General features: G+C 26.4%; 1 protein-coding gene across 3 annotated transcripts; it reads left to right on the top strand.

Moving 5' to 3' along the window:
* The first annotated feature begins 143 nt into the window (after window positions 1-143).
* On the top strand, window positions 144-25,932 carry LOC113559843 (sodium/hydrogen exchanger 9B1). 3 transcript variants are annotated; one of them, XM_026965618.1, is made up of 10 exons: window positions 144-632; window positions 5,533-5,611; window positions 16,322-16,696; window positions 18,155-18,337; window positions 18,498-18,673; window positions 19,128-19,234; window positions 19,645-19,809; window positions 23,531-23,674; window positions 23,897-23,998; window positions 24,832-25,932. In XM_026965618.1, exons 1-10 carry the CDS (start codon window positions 356-358, stop codon window positions 25,171-25,173), a joined length of 1,950 nt encoding a protein of 649 aa, XP_026821419.1. In that variant the 5' UTR covers window positions 144-355; the 3' UTR covers window positions 25,174-25,932. The 3 variants fall into 3 exon arrangements, with proteins under 3 accessions (XP_026821419.1, XP_026821421.1, XP_026821420.1); XM_026965620.1 differs by lacking the exons at window positions 144-632; window positions 5,533-5,611 and adding an exon at window positions 8,225-8,378; XM_026965619.1 differs by lacking the exons at window positions 144-632; window positions 5,533-5,611 and adding an exon at window positions 9,480-9,750.
* The last annotated feature ends 1,963 nt before the right edge of the window (window positions 25,933-27,895 follow it).

The raw sequence follows: 27,895 nt of genomic DNA, 5'->3' as shown, positions 1-27,895 counted from the left end.
TAATACCGTCTTCTCGATCCCGATGGTTGTATAAGTCTGCATGTTTTCTGTCTGTACCTATATTATATCCATATAAGTATTTACTCGTAGGTACACTGATTATGGTAATATTTCACGAACCGTGTGACAGCTGGATCCAATAGGGTCGAATCGCCGTCATTATTGCCGAATCTGCACCGAACTACTAAAAAAACCGTCTTCAAAATACTCGCCAGTCGTTACCTAACTTTTAATACCGTCTTCTCGATTCCGATGGTTGTATAAGTCTGCGAAATCGCCGCGTATTCTCGCCGTCTCACCCGCCGCGAGATTGCTACAGTTGTCTTAATAATATATTTGTGTACGATACGGTAAAATGGCCAGCATGTACATCCGGAGACACGGAAGTGTCGTCGTCGACTCGCCGTCATCGTCGTTGGCCGCGCATTCGCGAAATCAGCAGATTCCAGCGGTGGCGGCATTTCCATGGCGGTCCGACTCGTACCAAGTGAACGGTCCCTGCAGCAGCGTCGATCCGCTTGGCAATAATCCGCTGCCGGCTGAGCCCGGGGCAGTCGTCCAGTTCACCAAGTCCAGGCACAACTGTCCCGTACACGACGACGACCTGCAGTCAACTCACCATTTTCAACAAGGTAGATTGATATTGATAATCTATATAGTGTAGTGCAGGGGTCGGTAATTAAATTCTTTGGGGGGGTGGTCCAGAAAATTTGAAAAAAAATTTAAGAGGGACAGAAAAACTTAAAAAATTAGTTGATAATTATTGTTGCTTTATAATGACTATTATTGTAGACAACAGTTTAAACGGCGATAAACTTCTTTGTAATCTTCAAAAAATGCATACTAAAAATATTGATCAAATATCTATTATGTGCGGAAAACCAGCATTAAAAAAATATTATTTTTGGCGATTCAGATATTTCCCCTCCACGTTCGGATTTGGCCCACGGGCCACCTATTGCCGACCCTTGTTAAAATATATTGTTGTGTAAAGAGCGTATATATGTATAAGTATAATAAATTATAATAATTATCAATACGATTACTTTAACGCAATTTTAATTTAAACGCCGCCATTGATTTCCATGATGACCTCCTGTGTTAGTGCTACACCGTGACCAGGGGGAAACAGGAGCTAGTACCCCCTATATTTTGGTTTATCTCACATACTCTATACTATTATACTCCAACTTGTAATTTGTAACAAATCAAAATTAATTTAAAATATTTGTAAAATTTCCATTTGTGCATATTTTTTTATCATTTTAAATCGTGGTTTATAATCAAAGTATTTAGAAAGTAATAATTATAAGACAATTGATTTTTGATAGCCAATTAAGTATAGTTTATATTTTACTTGTATGAGAAAATATGGTTATCCTCCGAATGCCATGGAACGAAGTCTGACGCGATTTTTGTTAGGAATTAAGTTTAAATCGTTATTTAAAATACTTCCATTCCAACATTTCCAACCACCTAAGGTGGATGGTTAACAGTAATTTACTGGCTTTTGTATTATATATAGTTATACTATTGTATATTAGCTCTTTATAGTTCATACACGTGATTTAGGAATTTAAAAATGTTTTTGCTATTTCTAGCGTACCAGTCGATTGATACGTATATTTTCCCCTATTATTCTAATTTAAAAACGAATAATCATAGATATTTGTAAGGTTTAGCAAATATTTAAATTAGTAATTTCTAGACATAGTACAATTTTCAAAATATTTCTATTCTTTTTGAGCTATTTAAAAATATTTTAAAATTTCACCTTTTTTAGTTTAAGACTCTGAGCAGAGTAATGAACAAATTAATTGTACTATGAGATGGGTTTTTTTTTGTGTGTCATCAACTTTGAGGGTGAATTATGATAGAAAATTAGATTTAATTTGTTCTTTTAAGAGGTCAAAATTTAATATTTCTATTATATATCAAAATATTAGGGAAAAACAAATAACAATTTAAAGAAAAACTGGATTTTTTAGAATTTTGTCAAAAATGAATAACTGTAAATACTTTTTACCAAATATTTATATGATATTTTTATTTATTTACAATTCCAATTATCGAAGTATTTTTTGAATTATTGTTGATAAAAATTTTTCGTTGAGTAAAAGCTTTAAAATGTAATACGTGATTTTTCATAAGTTGTTTATTTACCAATTAAAAAATATTTAAAATATATTGTCACAATATTTTTTTTATAGGTACATATTTAAAATTAGAATTTTGACGAAATTTGAACTTGAAACTTTTGGAATTACGTATTATTTACTATACACAAAAAGTTTAAAATTATTTAAATTACTTTTAAGTTTTTTATACCATAAAGCTATTCACGCCGTTGTGTGGTACGTTAGTATTCACTTATATAAGAATAATATTTAGTAATACTTTATAAAACTACATCATAATTGTTAATTGTTATTAAACTATTTACACTACTCATGTGATTTGTTTTTGGTAAAAAATAGTTTACACTGTTGTATACATTATTGGTTATTTGGTTATAGAAAAATAACAATTGTCTCGAAAAACAGATATTTAGCTGTCTCAGAAGTATTATTTATTTTAAACTTTGATAGGTATTAATGTTTTTGCTTCGAAATCAATATAAATGAAGTTATAATTTTTCCGTACGAGTATTTTTAAATTACGTAATAATATATCAAGTATGTAAGCTTGAAAATAACATACTGGCTAAGTCAGAGTCCTTCTGGCTCCCAGAGTCTTTGTTGATACATAAACAAAGCGGCCAAGAAAAAATTTTCTAATGTTATCCTTTATCTCCTGTAGAAATTTTCTAAGGTACAAATGGATATTACTCTGACTACACTGGAAAAATGAAATGAATATCGAGAACTTTAAATTACTTCGCTTTAGTCTAAATTATCTGTATATCTCGGGAATAGTAAGCCTGAATTTATGTATAAAGCTTATTGTGATAAACAGAGATACTATACTTCCACTATACTTCCAAGCCCCTTAAAACCATACCATGGTTATTTTCTTGTTAAAAATAAAAAAAAATAGTTAAAAGCATGTGTTTAATGAAAATCTAAGTATTTACAAAATAAGTACTTACATTATAGTTAATTTAATACAATTAGGTATATACTTGCTCATAGAGTCGAATTTAATAGTCAAAAGTCAAGAAGCCTAAGAAATTTTATTTAGAAATAAATATAGTAATATAGTATATTATATATATATATAAATAGGTAAAGCTGTGAATAATATTATATTATTATAATATAATACAATTAAGTGTCTTGGATATTTTCTCAATGTCAATTTAAAAATGACCAATGAAATCATAATTTGTAATTTTACTTCAGAAAGCTTATATTTCCCTATACTTTCCTAGTTTAATAAGTTGGAAATGTTTTTTTAAAAATTCTGAGTTACTTAACTCATAACTTCAAATTGATGGAATCGGTGTATATTTCTCCCAAATAAAAGAAGGTGGAATTGATTAAATCTATATGGTCGTCATTATGTTGAATGTATATTCGTTACTATATGTAAAGACGAATTAAGGATTTTAGCGACTTGGGGCCATACAAATTTCCTTCATCCCCAATCATTAATTTACATAAAATTTTATAGGTAAATCACATTATTTGTTTATAACTAGTTATCGTAAAATAATATTGGCAAACTTGTTTCTGCTGTATAATAATAGGCTTTGAATGTAGATATCTTGTCACTGAGTAGGTATTTGTAATGAATAAGTTTAATTTAAATTTAAAGATATTTATCTATGGTCTATACGTAAAAATGATTTCGAACGAAGGAAATGAGTAGACCAATCTTAATGGGTATATCATCTAGGGATAATTTACATTATATAGTAAATAATCGATTATCCACGGTCCTCCACGGAACAAGGTATTTCAGAAAATCAAAATTATGTTCATGCATTACATATAAAAATAATAAAATATATAAATAAAAATAATAAATTAATATGTATTATTGATAATATTAAAATAATTATCATAATATTGTAACAATTTAATGATAATAAAACATGTTAAAATAATTTTTGTGTTGATTTTCAACTTATTTCGAATGCATGTTAATTAAAATACGTGTAACCAAATTACCACAGAACAGAGTGAACAGATTCAGTCTGTTTAAGGTACAATAAACATTTAAAGTTAATAGTTAAAATTATTTTTAAAATATAATTTTGTATGAGAAATGATACAATAGTACTATACTTAAGTAATGAGTAAAATTTTGAAGTCTATTATTAATATTTTTTAGATTGCAATGCGATAAGCAACTTTGTTTGGAAAAATATCTGTTGGTGACTAGAATGAATATTGGTGGCCACGAGGATTAAGATGCATAGAGAGAGTATCAGAGACTGGTCAGAATGCAAGATTAAAAAAACGCGTTTAATGAGAAAAAAAAATTGAAAATAAAATTATACAAGTCCATGTAAAGTGTAAAAATACGAGTAAAATGACGTGATAATTTATCAATTATAAAAAAATAATAATGACAAAATAGCAGGAATCGAATTCGGTTTTAAACCCGGAGCCCTTAATAGTTAATAGATAATAAAAATTGGTTGTTCAGCTATTAGATACAGGAAAATATAATGAAAATTTGAAAAAACTCAAAAAACCAATTCAAAAACCAAAATCGTTCTCAAAAACGGAAACTGTAACCGTTAAAATTTGAAACGGTTTCGATTCCTCCAAAATAGGTTAAATCGTTAAATCATGATAGGTATAAACGTTTAATACTATTTTTATTATTTTATGATATCTTAACATTTTTTTAGTTCTTTGAAATTTAGAGTCTGGCACTACTTTAGCACCTTAAATTCGTATCTGTTTACAATTTAAACATTTTAATTACTCTTGAAACAAAAGTTTTGCTGAAAGGCAGTTAACAATTGCACCTAAAATTATTTTTTTATTTACCAATAATTGGGCTTTAAACATTTTACGATCGATAGACCAATTGCGCTCAACACATTTTACAATACCTAAGGAAAATGTATTAGTTATTATTTATTTATAATAATTGAAAACACTAAACTGCAATTTTTTTGTGAGTATATTTACATAATATAATATAAATAAATAAATAATTTTTTTCGCATTTTACAGGTTATCTTTTGATCGTCAGTTATTCAAAATTAAATACCTGTTACATTACATTATAATTCGTTTCATAAAATTCCCGATACTGTTATAAAATGTATTATACTCAGTCACTTTAACCAGTAATCAATTGATCAATAAATAAGTTTTAATTTTCAAGTATTTTAGTATCTATATGTGTTATACAAGTAATTGGTATACTGACCTTAAACACAAATTTTGTGTTAGGCGTTATTGGTTCATGCCTTACAGAAATTACTTATACTTAATATTTAATTATATATTATATATATATATATATATATAGTTGCATTTATATTATTTTTAAATTTAAATAACATTTTCATATTGTATAAATATTACTTTTAGGCTGCGACTTATACATTTTATGATTTTATTATTACAGAATTTATCTCTGTGATCGGCGAAAGTAGAAAATCAATAACATTTCAAAACAATAACGAGTCACCATCAAGTATACAGCTGTAAGTATAGCACAAGATATTTAATTTCAACCAGTTCGGTAGGTATAAGGTATTTTAAATTTTTAACAAGTAGATTTTTTTAAGCTCAAGTGAGTGCTGAGAGTGCTGTAGGTACATAATAATATTGGTATTGGTTATGCATTAATGAGTTATGACTACTAAAAACTTTACAACAAAATATAATTTAGTTATAATATACTTTAAAACTAGGTCAACCGTTTAAAATGAAAATTACCTATGCCTAAATATGTATGAAATGTTTTAATTACGAAATATTGCATTGTATAATATGTAGTAATAGTACCTACCTATACAAATTGTATACTCGGTCATATAATCGACTATAATAAATATTTATAGTTGTTTTAGATTCTGAGCAAGCAATGAATGTATTGATTGTAATGATGTGCGCTTATTTATATATATATATATATATGTATGTATACAAACATTTATATATATATATATATATATATATATATATATATATCATACGTCACCTTTAAGACCAGTAAAAATACTTTAATTTTCAACTTTGAGGATAGTTTTTGATAGAACATTAGATCTAAAAGGTACCCGGGGGAATAAAAAAAAAAAATAAAAAGGTCATCGCGTATTGTAAAAAATGTTTTTAAATAATTATGACAAAATAATCAACGTCATTATTTATTGCTTAAATAAGTGATTTCATTCAAATTTGAACTTAAAATATCAATAAACAATAATTGTGTTTGTATATGTTTTAGATTTTATGGTTTAATCATGAGGGAAGCATTGCATTACAAAACATAGATATAAAAAGAAAAGTTTTCTAAATACAAAATAATAGTTATTTTTTTTACGATTTTGATGAATTTTGTTAAAATTTTAACTTCAAAAGTATAAAAAAATGTATATATTTTTAATATTTTTTTACAGATATGAAAATTATTTATGTTTGATCTAGTATTAAATTTTTAATATTTTTAACATTTTTAATTCAGTGCATAATTTTTTATTAACAATTTATAAAAAAACTTAAAAAATTATTGCAAATTTTTTAAATAACGCAGAAAAGTTAAACAATTTTGGAAAATTTATCATATAGTGAAAACGATAATATAAAAATTTGATGAAATTTTCAAGTATCTATTTTTTTTTTTGAAGTGCAATATAATATCCACAATTGGGCAAGGAAAAATAAATATTTTACGGGTACCTAAATATCGAATGTTGTAAATATTTAAACTTGAAATGCTCATAAAAATTCGGCTTTCTTGTTTTTTTTTTTTTTTTACATAGATTATAAAGTTATAAAGAAACTTATATTATATTTTCAAATCATAGAACACAACATTTTTTATTAATTTCTTATTACGAAATAATTTGTTAATTTTGCAATTTTTGAAATATTTTTAAAATATTATATATATTTTTTGTAATATTTGATCTTACCTAAATATAAAATAGTAATACAAATTTTTAATGAAAATTTCAAGCATCTACGGTTATTCGTTCTTAAGCAATATTTATCCAAAAAAACAAATTTGATTTTGTCAAAAATTAAATTTACGTAAAAATTCCCGTTTTTGGGATTTTGGTTTTTATTTTTCCCAATTATAAAAAAAGTACTGGGAATTTTTTATTTTGACTTGTTTAAAGTAAAAACTAGATCTAATCCGCTACCAGAAAATCAAATCATTTTATCGATTAATTATCATGTACACATACATACACTAAAAATAAAACACACATCAGCGGAGTGCTAAAAATCAAAAATACAGTCATAGTTTTTTATAGAAATTTGATATTTATATTTTCCATGAACCATAAAACGTTGGAAATGTTTTCCGGAAACGTACTCATATGATTCCAAATAAAAAATAGGGTTCCGACAATATTTATATTCGCATATAATATGCTTATCAATGAAATATTTTTCCAAGTAAATACATCAGAAATAATTTCCGTCAAAATATTTTTTCAAGCTCATATGGTTTCTGAAATAAACTTTCCAGTGAAATAATTATCCAAATAAATATGGTCTAAAGAAAATATATTTCAAAAATAAACGTCGTGGCATAATATTTTTCAAAAGAATATAGCTTCCATAGAAACATTAAGGTACTAAAAAAAAATAAAATATACCGTTTAACTATTATTTAACTCACGAGTGAATATGGTGACTAAAAATAAACAATAGGTATCGTATATATGTTTAGATATCTTTTAAATCATAATATTTATAGGTGTCCATAGTTATATAGCATATTATATATAATATGCACACATAAAATACAATATTACGGGAGGGGGGCCATATTATTTGGTATAATATATCTTTAAAAATAATGTAATTAATTAAATATCGGTATAATAAGTAAAATATTATAGTAGGTATGTTATACAATTATAAATTATTATCATAGTATCCTATATAGTGCAAACATTATACTGTAATTTGTATGATGCAGGTATATTACATAAATTACGAAGATTAGTGTACCCAGATGCTGAATTAAAACCACACTGACAATAATCTAACTAAATAATTTATGCAAACAAAATATTAACTGCTACTATAATATGTGTTCAAATAAAAACTATAATGTACCTACTATGTGCTATTGTGCTAGTCATCTATTATCTAATATATAATCTATATATTATAATACCAGTGTTCGGGAAAGTTATGTGAACATGTGAATTATCAATTAACTTTAAAATTATATTTATGAAAAATGTACTATTTATCTCGAAGATTGAAAAAGACTACAAATGCGTCAGAGTGAGCATCTTACGACTTACAATGCATAATGAATTGCTTAATATATAACAATGCTTGATAAATCTTAAATCATATTATCTTTTGAATTAATTAATTTTGTTATAAGACTTGCTAGATTAACATTGACATTAAAATTATATGGATATTTAGTTTCTCGTATAGGTTTTATATTATATAACTATTTAATTTTTTCTGTGGTCTGCGGGATATCCTCATATATTTATTTTATTCTATTTATCCTAGATTTCACCAGGAAATCTAGTAAATTTGAGTCTTTAGAGTTCTAAGGTTTTTTTTTAAGTTTTCATAATTTTTGCACATAATAATAATAATATTTATGACTGGATATTATGTTCATAATTTTAACAACAACTTGAAGCATATGGTGAGGTTACTTGATTAATACTCGTATCATCATCAAACGCGCATAAATTATATTTTTGATATTTCGAAAGTTCACTTGATTAATTATTTTTTTGTGATACATTTTAGAAGAATAACCATCATCTGCGAGCGGGTCTTCGAAATTTATTCATTAGCCATTAATTTATCATATTATTTAAATTTATCAGTTTCTTATCAGTAGTATCGAAGTTAATGTCTATATAAGTGAAAATATTTTAGATATTTGTTAATGCATGTATTAAATTATGTTTAATTATTGTATTATTTTTAAATTGTCATTAAAACGTTCAATGGTTGTACAATTGTAGTGAAACGATAACTATATAGTGTAACTATATCGTTTGATTAGAGTTAGTTAACTGAACACCATAAAACTGCTAAACTAAGAAATATACTCAGAACTGGCAGCAATAATGTTAAAATGAAAAATTCACTAAACGAATGCCAAAAATGTGTTAGACTGTAACAGTAGTGTACATGACAAGAAACAGGTAATATTTTATGATAATTACAAACACCCATTTGTTATTTTTCCGCACTACGTGAAGCAATTTCAATAAAACAAACAGGTGTTTTGTTGTATAATTTATTTAAAAAAAAAAAAAAAAAAAAAATACAAAAATAAAGTCAGTTGACTGGAATAAAAAAAAAATGTGAAATGATTGGTTTATTACACTTACACACGGTATTAGTAATATTGTGTGCGTTCAACGCAAAACAGTGTTACACCCGTTTTCAGTTCATGTATATTATTACACTTACGCTGCTTTTTAGTTTAATGCAATAATTAAAACAATAAGTTTAATAATTTTATTTGTTTACTTTTATAATTAAATAAATTAAGTTTGTTTTTTTAAATGAATTCCCCTAAACATAGTACGGAATACATATCTGCTATTAATGTAAAGCAAACCAGTGAAGAAGTTTACAAGTTCAATTTCAGCACAAATAACGACAGAGAAAAAAAGTAATCTTCTGCATTTTATTTCACATATTTTCTTAAGCCATGAGTATAAATAATAAAGACTCAACAGTGAAATTATTTAACGAAGAGTATTAGCGTATATTAAGGTACTTTGTTTTTTAAAACTCATAAAATGTAATTGATAATTTATATAAAAGACGTTTATTTATTATTTTTTAAATTTATTAAATACAATGGTATTTTATTTTTTCGTAAGAATTTATTTTTGCCTAAAATGTTTATTTTTTTCTTGAAAAGTTCTTAATTTTTATTTTTTTTGCATATAATAGTATAATATGCATATGATTACTATCGACACTAAGTATATAATAGTAGGTAGTTATTTAATGTCTGTGGGTAATTCACTTTTTATATTTTTGTTTCGTTCAACACTTCTTCTTTGATTTTATTTCATTGATATTAAATATATGAAAGTAATAAATAAGTAATTTTGATTGCATTTTTTATGTAGGTAAAAATACGAGTATTAAAACATGTATAGATAAGTTATATATTTTATACTTTAAAACAATATGTACCATTGTGCCTATGTTTAGTATCAGTTTATCATATATAGGATGTATAATATTATGTTATTATATTATATTATGTATATTATTATTTTAAGTCCACGTATACATAGATTTGAAATAATTATAATATAGTGATTACGTATCAATAACATAGAATTAAAAAAATTAATATATTTGTTTTTTTTTTTATTTTTGATGATGGTTAACATTTTTTTGCGTACAAAGGCACTAACAACAAAATTAACTCATTTTTTTTTTTAATATTCAAAACTATTTTTGATGGATTTTGGTAGTCATTATTTTCCAAAAATTCTTATGTTTGAGTCATAATTAAATTCTTTAATAGTTTTGATTAAAATCACTGGAATAAATTAGACTAGATTTAAATATACATAATATTTATATTTTAAATAGTTAATAATTTATTACATACCTAATTTTAATCAAAATGGAATCAACAATTTGGATACATTTTAGATGGATGATCAATGAATAAATATTAAATATGTATTCCATTAATTTAGTTAAACCGTTAAAATATTCAGAAGAAAAACACTAAGCACTAGAATTCATTAAAAATAAAATCATTTAAGTGTTTTTGCTGTTAGTATAAACGCATGTTTAAATTTTCTTAAAAATTTTTTTTTGTCATAAATAAAAAAAACACGTGTTTTTATTTTTTTAGGTTATTCAATGTTATTGATTCGTATAATCATTAAAAAACCATTCGTATAACAGTATGAGATGATGCACCCTATATAATGTAGGTACATTTCATGTAATGTGTGTGCAACTGTAGATATGCACGATATGGTTATAACAATATTATGTTTAAACGAAAATTAATGAATTATACGAAATTATATAACATAACACAGTGCTGAGTTCACATTAATTATCTGATATAACTAGCTATAGTAAACTAACAAACTGAAATAAACACATATTTATTTTGTTTAATGAAAATGAAATGAAACGTCCTCGCCGTCATGTGTTGTGTGCTTAAAAATGAGTAAATTATTACTGTAATAGTTATATTATGATATATTAATGACAATTTTATGATAAATAAAACACCATTATATTCTTGTATATACATTTTTTTCGCAAATGCTTATGATATGCATATTTTAGCAAATTATTTTGTATATTATTTTGTTAAATACATTTTAATAATACATAACATGCTTGTTACCTACTCGCAATATATGCTAAATCGTGTAATTTCTCGGTCTATGTATATTTTGCTCGTTATGACTGGACAACTAATTAAAATGGCAAACGGACAGTCTGTACTATCTATTGTTTAAGTTGCATATCGCGGACATTTTGTACGGTGATAAAAAATTGGTAAAATTCGATCGCGGACGTTTTGTACGATATGTAAACGGTGATGTTTTTATTTTGCATGTTTTTGCATACTTTGGATAAAATAATATGCATTTATTAAATAAAATGAATATTATTGCAAAAAATGCATGTTTTTATAGAATAATTCGTGATTAATATTTATAATTTAATACTAATATTACGTATTTAATTCTAGCCCTGCTGATTAAAGTATAAAACTTGGTATTTTTGTCAAACATAAATTTTCAAATTTTTCAAACATAAAATTAAAAATATTTCCACTATTGAATATGAATTATAAATTTTATTTATAAATTATAATTATAATAATAATCTTAATAATATTAAGACAAACAGCCAATCACTGATGTATTTCAAAAAATAAATATTTTTTTTGTAACTTTATTTTTGTGTTTATCTTATAACAATTTAAATGCATATTTTACAATTTTTTATCGCATACAAATCCTAGCCCTGATTATTATTATTATTATTTATGTATGTTAACTTTGTTAACTACCTGTGTTTTGTAATAACAAATTATGTCTAACATTTTATGTCTCAACATTTTTTTTTACCTGTAATAGTACAAACTGTCCGCCATATACATTTTATTACTTTCTGAAATAGTACAAACTGTCCGCGGTTTTCATTTTCCCGGGTGACCGTACAAAGTGTCCTACAACCATTTACAATAATGTTTTGCCCGACAGTGTAAAACATTGGCCGTAATGAATTGGCAATACCAAATTTACTATTAATAACAACAATAGTTACTTAAATTATACATAAGAAAAACAAATTGTAATTTAATCAAACCTGAGTTTCTTGTTAATTTAGTACGTTGCTTAAATATTTTTATATAGGTTATGTTACGTTATGAAACTATTGTTTACTTTTCCTGTTTTGTATAATATCAAAATTACTGTGATAGATTATATAATAGCAATCTCGATAATATCTCGTCAATTATCGCTGTGTCAAGTTATTTCATTTATAGTATATACAATTGTATGGATTATTGGCTTATCAAATAATTTTAGTAGGTATTCATACATTTAATGATTAGTTATAACTCATAAGACATTTTACTATTATATTTTTACAATCATACGTAATATGTCAGTTGTGGTGTAGCAAAAACTAAGTAGGTACCGTAAGACATGGCGATTATGGCCTTTGAATTGGATCGGGACAAAAACTAATTTTTCTTTAATCCTCGACTTTACTGTTAAATTTACCGAAACATTTTTTATATACAATTTATATTTGATGAGATATTAGCAAGAGTATCAAAACTGTTTTCAGTGTTTTTACCGTTTACGAAATTCGAAAAACTTTGTATGACTAGGCCTTATTCGTAAGAATGAACTTAAAATATATTTTACAGTCATAACATAAGGTATTAATAGTATAATAATAATAAAAATACACATTTGATATTCTTAGAACTGAGATATATTTTTTATGGCAATTAAAAAAAATTATGTTTCAATTTTAATAGCATGATTTGAGTCAAAGCAAATTTTTTTTATTTATTTGTATAAACTGAAAAATGCCAAATCGTATAGCATATACTAAAAAAATAACTTAATAATTGCAATTTTATGTTTATTTAATTATTAAAATTAGTTTTTAGTAGAATGGGCTCGTAAATAATTCATTCCGGTACATACACTAGAATTACTACAGCAAAATAAAAATATTTCTTTTTAATTTAATTTAAAAAATCTATTGTAATTATTAAGTAGCTAGATTGGTAATAATTTGTGTTCGATTTATACCTACTTACAATTTGAAAAGCTGTATAAGGGTATTTTATTGTAAATAAGGTTGTTCCTACAGAGATAGTTTTAAATTGTTTATTTATTTCTTCAATGAAATAAGTTTTGTAATTTTGCAATCTTATCATCAAACGTATATATTAACAACATAAATATACATATCACAGAGAAAAAAAATAATCATTAATATTATTTAAAAATAAACTGTATTATTATTAATATTATTATTATTGTCATAAACAATATAAAATATAATATAATATATATTACGAATATATATTATATGAAATAATATTATCCTTGTAACTAGAACCCTGTATCTAGTAACTATTATAAGTTATAGTTATATTTTTACTAAATCTAAAAATGTATGACTAAATAATATTATATTCATATTAATTAAGTTACAAAACAAAAATTCAAATGTTGAGAAATGTATCATTTACTTATTAAAAAATTACATTTACTTTTGATCAATATACATATGACTTTGTGGTATAAATTATAATTAATAAAGAATCAAGCTATTTAAAAAATTATATGACGTATAAAAAATGGTAATATTAAAATTTAACTATTTGTTTTTAAATTACAACAAAATAAGAAAATTGATTTTGCGTAAAAGTGGTCTCTACTTTACCTTACTATAAAGATATTAAAGTTGAAATTGGAAGTATTTTTTCTACTATAAAATGTGTCTCTAGATACACACACACACACATTGTAAAATCAAAACATTAATCGTTCTCCTTGGAATATTATATTCAATTTTAGGATATATTTTACACACTATTATTTATTGGTAAGACAATGTAATAGTAACATAATTTATAATCAAACATTCAATATCTATATTCATTTGTTTTTTAATTTATAAAATAACTTAATACATAGATAATAAAAAATTAATATAAACAAATGTATTATAGTTTATATTATACATAATTATTTGATATTACAATACATTTTAATTTTTTTTATAATATGTAGTTTATATAAATAATACAATCACAAATTAATAAGCTATTAATAGGTAATAAAAAATATGACATGAACTAGATTTTGTATCCTTGAATACTTTCAAGTTACAAAAATAGGAAAAAGGAAACCTATATGATTTCATATATTTGTGATATCATTCACTGTAAGGAGAAATATTTCAAATATCAAATACTTATTATTGTAATGTATTCACAAACTCGCGTAAACGAGCGTCGACCACGATAGTATCGAACTGTACCCAACGACAAATTATAGTAAACACTTCATAATTATATTTTATTTACAATTTTAATTATTCGTTTATTTAATGAGTTTAAATTCAGTTTATTTATTTCTATTTTTAAATCATTATAATATTAAGAATAACAATTTATCAATATTATCAATTGATTAGTCATATGAAGGATATTTATTTAATGAGGTCGTTTGAAATAATTAGATGGTATTGATGCGTGGACGCAAAATGGTTAGTAACATCGTCAATATTGAATGCTTACATTATTTTTTTTCAATTTCTAAAATCCATAAATTTGCAATAAAAAGACTTAACAATTCAAATAAATTCAATAGTATTTAACAAGAAAAGGTCTTTTCTCATCTAGTGAAAGACACCAGAATTTTGATCGATATTTATGTTATTTTCTATGAATTTGATGAAAATAAACAAATCAATCATATATTTAGAATATTATATTCGTGACAGCTTATTAGATAATATCGTGATAGTATAAAAAAAGATATTATGTTATATATTATTATACCATCTTGATTAATATGTTTAGAAATGATTTAGGTGAACATTGAGTATAATAAAACAATAAAACAACTTTTGACAATAGAATAGTGGCCATTTGTATTGATAAATTATTGTCATAATTTTATAAAATATTTTTTGGCATATATGAAACGAATATTGATAACTACTCATACTGATAGACACTAGACAATGTCATCGAAACGACCTAATTAAAGAGTGTGAAATTATGTGAGCTGGTTTGATTTTGATTAGTAAATATTATTGTAGAATATGAAGTTAAATTGTTAAAGTTATTTTTTGTCATTCTTCGTCAATGATTTTATAGTAGATGATATAAAAATTTCAGTTATAGCCGTTATATAGGCAATACACTTTTGAAAACAATCCTACATAATATCATACGGTAAGAATGATTTATTATGTTTATAATTTTTTTTTTTTAATTTGTGTCTAAACGCATAAGATTACATGATAGTTATCAGCAATTATATGTATTATGAAAAATATATTTATGATTATAATAATTTTAGATTTTGAGCGGAGCTGAGAATTTATTAATAATTTTAGACAAAGATACGTTTGTTTTATTATATTTTCCGAGGAGGCTATTTTGGACAGAGCCTGGAGGTGTGAAAAAATCGAGTGTGAACTTCTATTAATATTTTTTTATTAATGGTTTCCAGTAATTGTACAAATAGACATAATATATCACCTCGATTTTTATATAACATTATAAAAAAATAAAAAATACAATCTAATAATCACGCGGCGTTTCGTATCGGCAAATTAGCTACACCACCACGCCATATTATGTCCATTTTGTGAAAATTTCATATAACGAACTTCCATTTTACAACATTTTCTGTTTAACGAAAAACGTTTAAGAACTATTTTTTTTTTTATATTGCTAATATTTTACGGATTCCTCTATATTACGATTTTCTTGTTGTTGTTTATTCGACTTCGTTACACGTTTCACCGTATAAAGAAATTATCATACGTTTTAAAACGATATTTTTTCGGGAATCCCGGTGTGGCATGTATAGTCGCCCTTACGGTCGATTAAGCGTCACGTTAACGCGTGATCCATTGCAATCACCCGGTATACAATAATTTACGGTGTCATGATGGTCTTGTTGTCGTTTCAGCTCCTGGTGGTACATATTCTGTCTGAAATGCCGTCAGAAGGAAGTGGGGCCCGGATGGGAGCCGGGATGCTGGTCGAAGACGTGCCCGCATCCGTACTGCCCGTCGTTCCGGCACGTGGCCCGGATCCTCGCACTGCTCGTCACCGTCGCGCTCTTCTGGGGCGTGGTGCTGACCGTAATGGGCTTGGACGCCAAACCGGGCGGACAACTGTTCAGCATCGCCGTGCTAGTGGTGTTCGCGTACCTGGGCGGATGGGTGTTCCGCATGCTCACCTTGCCCGCACTCGTCGGCATGCTCCTGGTCGGCATCGTCTACAAGAACGTCGGTCTCATCCACATAGAAGGTCACTACACGGAGCTCGTGTCCATGTTGAGGTACGTGTATAAAATACCGTGACCCGCTCGAATTGTGCCTCCGTTATTTCGGACCATCGGGTCACCTACAAAGATTTGTTGTTGTTGTGGGCGTTGAGTTAGTAACGAAATGTGATGGACAAACAAACCGATTTCACAAAATTATTTGTGCCTAACGGCTTAAATCATTTGAAATAGGTCAAAAAACACAAACACACTGCGGTTTTTTCGAAACGTAATAAATAAATAAGAAAACGATTGTACTGAATAAAAGTGCCGTTACACATATTATATACTCAATAATCAGTAATCGTTAATCCATACGTGAATATTTTCATCTCATATTATTAAGTGATCGTTTATACGTTTATTAGTGCAAACATTATCCTGTAATAATTATTGTGAGTCTACTAATATTCAGAGATTAAAAACGTTTTTTAAGTTTTTGATTTTGATTCGTTAATAATTTAATATTGTTTTAAATATCTCACCACTCAAATTTTAATTAATAATGAATTCGATCGTATACAAAATTCTTGTGTTGTAAATTCACTCAACTAAATTGTGAAGATGATGATTTTTTTCCACTAGTACTAAGTATAGTTTTACTTCATTAATATATAATAATAATAAATTTATGTGTAGGAACTCCAATGTTATGCAATGTTCAAATCCTCGATAAGAACAGGACTGTGTTTTTTGTTTTTTCATCGGCGTGAGCCCACGTAACCAAGTAGGTACCCGGCCCCTGGGACTTCATAGTGGACCTAATCCGGGCTTGTTTTTTAGTACTGTACTCCTAATTAAAGCTATTACCGTTATTATCCTAGTTAAGTTACACTAATATGATAATATATTATATAGTTTACGCTCAATCAGTAGCAAAATTCGGTGGTCGTTAAAATCACACAACTCTTAAAAAAATTCAAGTAATTTAATAGAATACTTTAAACATTATTCCAATCTAAGTATTATCTATACTAAACGTACTTTAATTTATTTTATTGAATTACTTTTAATTGATATTAAAATTATTAGATGTCATATATTGAATTATTTTTACAATGATTCGTTTAATAAAAATACATTTTTAATTTTTAACTATCAATCGAACGTGTGTGGTTTTGAATTATTAGCCTTCCAAATTGTTATTTTAACAACAGAAAAAATGTGTATGGAATTGAACTGTATAAAATGTGTGATTATGAAAAGCTAGTGTTCGTTTTTGAACGACGACACGCAATTTAGGTAGGTGACTAGTAGGGTGATTGTCTAAAACGCCTTCAATGTTTTTAAAAATGTTTATCAATTGTATTTTACGTTCACGTTAGTTGCGCCACTGGGCTCGATTGTGATGATTTTGTTTGTTCGCCACCCAATCTTACTGCTGAAGCTGCATGTCTCATACATTGACACACCCACACGATGTGTAGAAAGATAAATACATGTGTAGACTGTAACGTGGAATTTCGTTTGCAGAAAAATTGCATTAGTGGTGATATTCACGAGAGCAGGATTGGACTTGGACCCGGTAGCATTGAAAAAACTATACTGTAGAGTGTTGTTCCTTGCTCTCATCCCGTGGTGTACCGAAGCAGCCGTAATCGCGGTCACCGTTCACTATCTATTGGATCTTCCGTGGCAGTTCGCTATACTTTGCGGGTGAGTATCATATATTATTATACGTTATTATATTCGGTTAAATATTTCTGTTCTATGCGTACCTATCTATTTCAACACGATGACACAGTAATCGCATACTGATCGTATTACCTAAATAGTAAATTATAACACGACTTTTGGCACCTTTCCACTGTCGTAGATCGATTATCGCTGCCGTGGCTCCAGCAGTAGTGGTCCCTTGCCTTTTTCGTCTGAGAACGAAGGGCTACGGTGTGGCCAAAGGAATCCCGACGTTGATCATAGCAGTCGCTGGGATTGACGACGCCGCATCCGTCATAGCTTTTGGAGTGGGTACCAGTATGCTTTTTGGATCAAGTACGTACATCTATGAAATAATTGCAATGATAATATACTGGATAAACTGTCACAATATTATTTATTTTCTATGTAATTAACTAATTTAAATTCATAATATATTTAATAACTGAAATTCATTAACTCGCTGTAGGTACCAGCTTGGAAAATATGTTTTAAGCAATTTATAGCCTTTTTATAAATTTTATTTTTCTTGTAAAAATGTAAAATATTATCATTTAATTGTTAAATCTAATTTAGACATTGCTCATTATATGTCATATGTGTATATCGCGTGTGCCTGTATATCAATATATTTTGTTTATGGTTTCACATTCCATGCTATTTAAAGTAAACTCGTAATTTACATTTTGCTATTTAAAATGTTATTTTTATACAAAAATATAACTGTGCTACAATTTTTTTCCTCGTTATTCTTAAATACTATTACCTAATAAATGTTTATGTTTTTCAGATTCAGTTACTTATGATTTATTGTTAAGTCCGGTGTCAATAGCAGCTGGTATATTGTACGGTTTAGTTTGGGGTTTTATTGTTAAATACGTTCCAGAACGAACTGATGTAAGTATTATTACTGCAAATATTGTTAAAAATACATCAAATAATAGTTTTACTGATTTTTTAGAGTCGCTAAAGCCTTTAGAAGTAGAGAGAATAATAAATTAATTTTAAATGTTTTTGTTCGTGTAATGTTTCCTCCTTGTGACGTATTTATAAATTATTAATTAAACAAGAGATTAGGACAGAGCTTGGTACCTATCTATTTATTTTGTAACAAATAAAATTGTGAACAATAATATATGGTATTTTTTCTAATACTTTACTAGTACTTTGTTTTGTTTTATATCAATCAATAGTATTATTTTAATAACTGTATAAGTATATTATTATTTATAAATGTACAAATAATAAGTTTAATTTTTCCTTGACTAATTAATTTATTGTCTGTAATTATTGTTTTGTTTATACAGCCTTTTGTGGTACCATTGCGCATTTTAATGTTGTCTGGAGGTGGATTGTTAGCTGTATTGGGTTTTGAACGTACAAGTTTAGAAGGCGCCGGTCCATTAGCTGTGATCATCTCATCGTTCACTTCAATTTATTTTTGGACTAAACAAGGGTGGAATATTGAGGATGTATGTTAATGGTTAAGTAAAATTAATAATAGTTTTGAAATAACGTACAGGGTGTCCCGCGAGGATTTACTCATTGCGATATCTCCTGAAATAATAGAGATATCATAATTATGGTTTTTTAATAAGATTCACAGGGACAAGAACTACAAATATTTCATGTTTTAATTTATTTTTGTTTTGGAAAAAAAGTTAAAAAATGTATTTTCTTATTTTCTTATTTAAAAAAAATTGAAGATAGCCATTTTGTAGAGTTTTTTTTTCTGAAAATATTGACGTTTTAACATTTTAATTTCATCAATTTCCTGATTTTTAATATTTTTTCTAGTTTCGAAAAAACTGCAAAATTATTATTATGTTTATGTCTTGCCGAAAAATGGGGCAAGATAATAATATCAAAACATTAAATTAGGTATTTAAATTGTGGACTATGCCATACTCAAATTACCAACAAGCCATAAAATATTAACTATTACGTATTTATACGTTGGCGGACAAAACACCTTTTTTTACTAAATTTAAAGTAAACAAAATACATTTGTTTTATCTATTTATTATAATTATTATAATATAAACGTACTTAATACTTGGTATAACAAAAATGTACATATTGATGTTTTGTACAATAGTTATTAACTTTATTTAAAAACTTAACAATGTTGAAGAAATAAAATATGACGTTTATTGCGAGCCACACTGAAACCCGTTCGCCAGCCGTACGAGCACGCGGGTCACATGTTTGATACAATGATACCAGTATGGCACTATCGTATTAAATACTTCGCAGTTTTTTCGAAACTAGAAAAAATATTAAAAACCAGGAAATTGATGAAATTGAAATGTTAAAACATCAATATTTTCAGAAAAAAAACTCTACAAAATGGCTATTTTCAACTTTTTTTTAAAATAATTAAATAAGAAAATATATTTTTTAACTTTTTTACCAAAACATAAAAGTAAATTAAAACATGAAATATTTGTAATTCTTGTCCCTGTGAATCTTATTAAAAAATCAGAATTATGATATCTCCATTGTTTCAGGAGATATTGGAATGGGTAAATCCTCGCGGGACACTCTGTATATATAAAAGTTTATGTTTGTACAAAACAATATAATTTAAAAATTGGATAGGTAATAACTAATGATAATGGTTTAAAAAATTATAAACATCTAGAAATTCATTAATAATTAGTAATTAAAAAGTAATTAATAACCATTGGTGACATTGTGACAATATGATATAGAGTATTAAGTTAAAATTTACGTATTTTGTTGTAGCGTTACTGTTAGTTTATTTAAAGAATTTTAAAAATATTTGAAAGTTTATCCATGGCGTTTTTCTCATTACGTATATCAGAAAAATGTGTGTATTGTTTAAGGGTATTATTGCGTTTAAAAAGTATTTTCGATAATTTTTAGGACATTTACATCCGTGATATTTTTATAAACTAATAAAAATATATATGGTATAAGAAATATAGTAACAATTTGTTTTATTTTACATGATGTTTTTGGGAAAAATATCTACATTAATACTAATAATAAAAATTAGATAATCTTAAACCACGGGATTTTTTTTGATATTTAAATATATACAGGGAGATTCTTTTATCAAACAACACTCATTATTTCAAAAAGTATTAATGTTTTTGAAAATATTTTTTTACATAGTTACAAATTGTTAAAAAAAACAATGTTTTATTAAAAAAATATATTTTTAAATATTTTATATCCTTATAATTTTTTAAGTTTTTTACTTTTTGAATGACAACACAGATTTTTAATTTCATATTCCAAAGCATAATTTTTTGAGTATTTTATTATAAAAAAATCGATTTTAGTGTGAGTAGTTTATGAGTTATACTTATTTAAAGTTTAGACAAGCGGAGTAGTGGACAAACATTTTGCGGGTGACAATTTGAAACTATGTAAAAAAATATTTTCAAAAACATTAATACTTTTTGAAACAATGAGTGTTGTTTGATAAAAGAATCACTCATAATATATATAATAATATATATATTATATAAATAAATAATATGTTATTAATTGAAGTACAAATCATGATGAAAATATTTAAGAAAATAATTTCTCCAATTTGAATGGATTTATAAATACTTCTATACTCGACACTAATATGCAATTTATAATATTAATACCTAACTTACAATATACAAAAATAGCGTATTTCGCGACAAATTATCTTCCGTTTAATTTAAATAGTTGAAATATTTATGCAGTTAAACTATAAAAATCAATAGACACACATACAAAATTGATATTATTTTTACAAGTACCTATACTACCATTCTGCGTCTGTACAGTGAATGGAAAATCATTATGGTTTGTAGATTATAAAGGAATATTAATATACAATTTCACTTTTTTGCCAAAAAATACATATCATAAATAATTTAAAAATATTTTTGGTCTACTTCTATTGCAAAATATTTTATGTGTTAATTATAAATCATCAAAGTTGACGGCATAAAGTTTTTTTCTTCCCACACACTAATAAAATGAAATAAATTTCCAATTATGACCTAAACTGGCTAAACTGATATAATATTAACTATGTCACTTCAAAATTATAACTACAGAATAACTAGAAGAAAAAACTAAGAATGGAGTTAAAGAACATGCAATATTAGATATTTCAAACACAAAAATATTTTATTTATTAAATGCAGAATATAATATGCCAACTATAGCCTATTATACCTATAATATTATTGATAGATATTTTCTTCGTGTCATGTATTGTTTTTAATTGAAATATATACTTAACCTTAAACGGTTTAAACTCATTTGTAAATTAATTACCATTGTTATGTTATTATTAATTTAGTGTTTGTTTCTTTGTTAGGTACTATTATCATTTACCGCTGTCAAATTATTATTATTTTGTATTTGTATTTTCATTATTATTGTTTTAATTTTAATTCTTATTGTATTATAATACTTAAAAAATGTAAAACTGATATTGCTCACAAAAAAACGGTTATTTCCCGTTTATTATATATGTATATATATATAATATATATATATATAAATAAATACAAAAATATCCTAAGAAATAGTGGGTAGAGCTGGTAGATACTGATAGATCACATATAACTCAGAATATTTTTTCGCATATGCAATGATTTAGGTATGATTCCAATTATTTAACTCGATGAATTCATTATACATTGCATTGAGCTTAATCAATGATCAAATATACGTACCTATTCAAATTCTACTTTGCAGTAAAGCAAGTTTCCCGATTTTAAAAAAAAATTGACTATTCTGTTCATCGTGTAGGTAAATATTTAAAAAGTACTGTATTGTAGTATAAACAATTTTTGAATATTAATAGTTTAACATTATTCTGTATAATATTTGTATAAATCAAGGCCAATGTATATTGTACATAGATAATATTACTCAGGCAGTCGATGCAGTACAAAAACTAATAGTTTTAATCGTTTTAAATAACTAAATGTAAACTATTTATTCGCTGCAAATGCATAATGTCAAGTAGTTGCATAAACACTAAAATGTTTATTAAACGTTAACTAAATGTAAAATATTATCTGTATGACTGCACAAGATGTGGCTTTGTACATAGTATAATATAGTTGACCGTTAGTCGGATTTAAATTGAGATTTCTTTAAATTAATTGATTTATTATTGTCAAGTAATATTTAACGTAATAACATTGTTGATTATTCCTATACTAGAACCCAGTGGCCACGGCTTTTGAAATATTTTGGATGATTTGCGAACCAATACTGTTTGGATTGACAGGCACACAAATTGTACTCAATGAACTCGACCTGAAATTCGTAACAGTAACGGTTATGTGTGTCGCCATCGCTTTTGTGGTACGTAAAAATAAAGTGGTCGTCGACCGTGTATTAATACTATTTATTGCAACTAATATTAATACCTAAAATTGAATGTGACACACGAGTTTTTATCGTTTCATTCAATATAATAAATAACAAAAATAGGTCTTATTATTATTATTTTTATTCTATATTTTGCACACTATACGAAATCGGGCCAAATAATTTATAATCATGGCATTTCATTATTCGTTTCAGTCACGGATTTTTATAACGATCATAGCAGCGTCCGGGAGTTCTTTGAATTTTAAAGAAAAACTGTTTATCGCGTTATCGTGGATGGCCAAAGCATCTGTTCAAGTAAATAATGGTTTATTTTATTTTGTAGTGTTGATCTAATATTAGCTCATCGAACTAAGATATTCACAATTCAAAAATAAACTGAATTATTACCGAAAGCTAGAAGGTAATTTAATTTTAATTATTAAAAATATATTCACGTTGAGTATCTTCACTGTGGGGTCTTTTTTTCCTGTCTTTCTGTCACTATTTTATCTTATTTATCATTGAACCTTATTGTTCTAACTGTTGGCATAATAGAAAATTTTGAGAAAAAAAATGTATTGCAAATTAATTTCAAGTGAAAAAGTGAATAAATAAAAAATAAAAACACACCCTCAAACCATAATATTGTATTATTATATAAAAAAAATCAACTATTTTTTGTTTATACCCATTTTAGTGAAATCGAGTTCAAATAGGTCACATCTACAATAATCCATTGTTTTATCTTTAAAATTTTAATTTTAAAAATATTATAAAATGTTCAATTTTTATAGTCAAAGATAGAACATCATATTATTATACAAGATTTCTTAGAAGTAAATCATACACTGTGACCAATGAATGTAAAAAGTTTATAATCATAGGTTTTTAATTAATGTGTTGTAATTTAATAATATTATTCGTGGGTACTTAAACTTTTATTATTATATTTTATACACACCATGACATTTTAAAATACAGTATATATAGCGTGACAGGCCGTATGGAATGATTTATCATTAAATTTAAATTTAACGCATAATATTATGTACATTATACAGTGACTTTATCCTAAACACATCAAAGTGGTAACCTATTTTCTTTTTTTCATTTTTTTTTTTCTAAAACGCTCGCGGTGTCGTTTTCAGGCCGCTCTGGGACCGGCCATACTGGAAGTTGCTACCAACAACAAAAACTCGGAACACATCGGGTACTCCCGGACGATCGTGATGGTGTGCATAATCTCCATCCTGTTGACCGCCCCGGCGGGCGCGATCATCGTCTCGCTGTCCGGTCCCAAGCTGCTGACCAAGGCCAAGCCTAGCAACGAGCAGTGGCGCCGCGGCCCGAGACCGTCGATCCGCGACATCACGCTGAACAGCGAGGACGAGGAAAACGGCACGAGCGTGAGCAACGACCAGGCGCAGGAGTGCAGCAGCGACGCGGCAAAAGCGGAGTGCACGGCCGAGGACCGGAGCGACAAGATCTGAGGCCGCGAGAATTACATCATTGTCGAAAAAAAAAAAATCGAAAATTCATCTCGTCGCCATTACACGTATACAATAATGATATGGCGATAACTTTATATAGTATATTATATGACGATATTACACTGTAATATAATATATTATTATACGTATATCATACATTTATTATATACGAATGGTATACGCGGCCGTAGGTGAATCTCGATTTCCGATTTCCGGATCGGACGTTTTTGTTTTAATTTTTTTATAATTCCCATGTACAGTCTATACAATATTATGGTCCTGTTACGATGTTTCATATTTTATAGACGGGTTATATAGTTTATGCATTATGCGACGGTTTAAAATTTAAATATTTTATGTGATCATCATTCATGTTCACGTAATACTGGACAATATAATAAAGCCAGTACCTTTATCTCCCTCCATCCCTACTCCGGTTTTGTAAAATTATTCAGCTCTTCATTATTTTTTTCGATATTTTTAATTAATGTGTTAAATAAGAATAATAGTCTTAAGTTAGTGGGAGGTACTTAATTATATTAATTAGCATTTGTTAATTTATTTCATCAGAATAAAGTAAATACAATTACACCATATCATATATTATTATGCGTTAAACTTATATGATTGTGTTGGTTAGGTATCAATTTATTATATGTGTAACAACTAAAAATCATGTATAATAAACAATTTCACTATATATAATAATGTATACATGACGATAAATAACGTTAAACGCAAAATAACATTATTCACCAATCACTAGTTATTATGTTAATGACCAAATATATAGGTAGATAATTATCGTTTCCCCGAGATAAATTAATTTTAAAGTATTGTGTAGTACCTGCTGGTGAAACGAATCGTGAAAATGAAATAAAGCTCTACTGATGAAAATAAATTCCAACAAAAATGGCGAATGTGTTCGGAATAATATTCAATAAATTAAGACTAACAAATAATTAATATATATTTAATAAATTAATCCTAATTAGTGGGTTTGTCTAAGCCTAACCTGTCTCGTTATATCATCGATAAACAGTTTAATCATAATCCATACAATACAATCATATTTTTGGGTAAATAATTAATATGTATAGAATTCGGAAGTCATCGGAGTTGCATATTGTTCTCGATTTGTAGCAGACCAAACTAGAAATACGAGCTATACAATGTTAAGTTAAAAATTGAAAATTAAAAATGCATATTTTGCATATTTTATCAATTTTAAAGAAAAAAGTGCATATTTCTTGATGTTCATGTGCATATTTAATATTTTATAAAAAACATCATGAATAATCATAATATATTTTTTATACTATTTTTTCAGTTCAATAAAATTCAAAATGCCAACCAGTTACGCGCCATAATATTATATATATATATATATTTGTATATTATTAAGTAGTAACAATAGTCAATAAGTAATAAAGAAATTATATGTTTAAATAATTTTTTGTATATTTATAACATTGTTTCATGCATATTTTGTCTTTTTTAGCTCTTAAACTTCCGAACCTTAGTAATAAGTAATAAAAATGAAATAACGTTGTACTACAATTAGTCAAATCTAACGTATAATAAATTTATAGTATCAATTAAGTAATATTGTAATATTATTAAATTGACGAAGAGCCATTGCGTAAACGACATTTTTTGCTGGACATCTATTGGCTGCCCACAATAAAATAATGCTATAAAACATTATTATACAGACTAGATACACATTAACTATATTACCACTGCAATGGTGTTACACTGTACCTACACATGTTATATATAACTTTATCGAGATGATAGGGTATAGTTGCTCAAATGCTCCGTATTATATGACCCTGTACATTATTATATTCAAGTTTTTAAAATAATCTTTTTTAAATAGACCTGGCCAATACAGTTTTTAAATATTATGAGAAAAAAAATGGTTATAAATGAAAAATAATCCAATTATTAATTCAATTCAGTATTTACTAAATATATTGGATCGAAAAAAAAATTGTATTGACGGGAAAAATCTCGGTGGATTATGCTAGAAATCTGATGTAGGCATAAAAATTCAAATATTTGAAATAAATATTATAACTCTGAATCATAAAACTAAATTTTATAACATTTATACATGTTATAATACCTCCGAAACAACATTCTGCGCGCGTATACATTATTTGTGACCAAACACATTATTATATTTGAACTGTTTATCGTAGTATAATACGAAACAGAGTTTTAGACGAAATTATAAGCACGTAAGTTTATATTTATAAGACAGTAATACTGTATAGGATAAGTAAAAAGAAAACGAACAAAACAAATTATATTATTATTAATTTATATTTATATTTATTTATTATTCTCGTAGTATTAAATTTATCATAATTGAATTGTTGTGTTTACTGAATACAAAATTTGTATATTATATTACGATTATTATAATGTTGGAAAATTATTTATCGGTTTATTAAAATATTAATTAATTTGTAACACTTGATATTCATAATAAATTTTATTTCATTTCTTATTTTTAAATCACTGGCAATTTAAAATAATCACGTTTCATTCATTTTTATGGTCGAAAATTTGGATCACATTCAGTGACATTTTTATACGTTAGTCGTTATTAGTAAAAAATAACATTTTAATATGCAGTTAGGCACCACACCCAACGGTTTTGTGACAAACGGCTAGTAAAAACACAACGTTACATTTTTTCTCATTGAGGTGA

Source organism: Rhopalosiphum maidis, chromosome 3 (assembly GCF_003676215.2).
Source record: "Rhopalosiphum maidis isolate BTI-1 chromosome 3, ASM367621v3, whole genome shotgun sequence".
Lineage (NCBI taxonomy): Eukaryota > Metazoa > Arthropoda > Insecta > Hemiptera > Aphididae > Rhopalosiphum > Rhopalosiphum maidis.
Note: the sequence above shows the minus strand (reverse complement) of the source record. Positions and strands in the feature narration are given on the sequence as shown.

Bases quoted from the DNA above. Each gene is read 5' to 3' on its own strand.
- LOC113559843 (XM_026965618.1), top strand. From the start codon at position 356: ATGGCCAGCATGTACATCCGGAGACACGGAAGTGTCGTCGTCGACTCG. The intron at 16,697-18,154 runs GTACGTGTATAA...TTTCGTTTGCAG, and splicing joins GAGCTCGTGTCCATGTTGAG to AAAAATTGCATTAGTGGTGA. The intron at 23,999-24,831 runs GTAAATAATGGT...TGTCGTTTTCAG, and splicing joins TGGCCAAAGCATCTGTTCAA to GCCGCTCTGGGACCGGCCAT.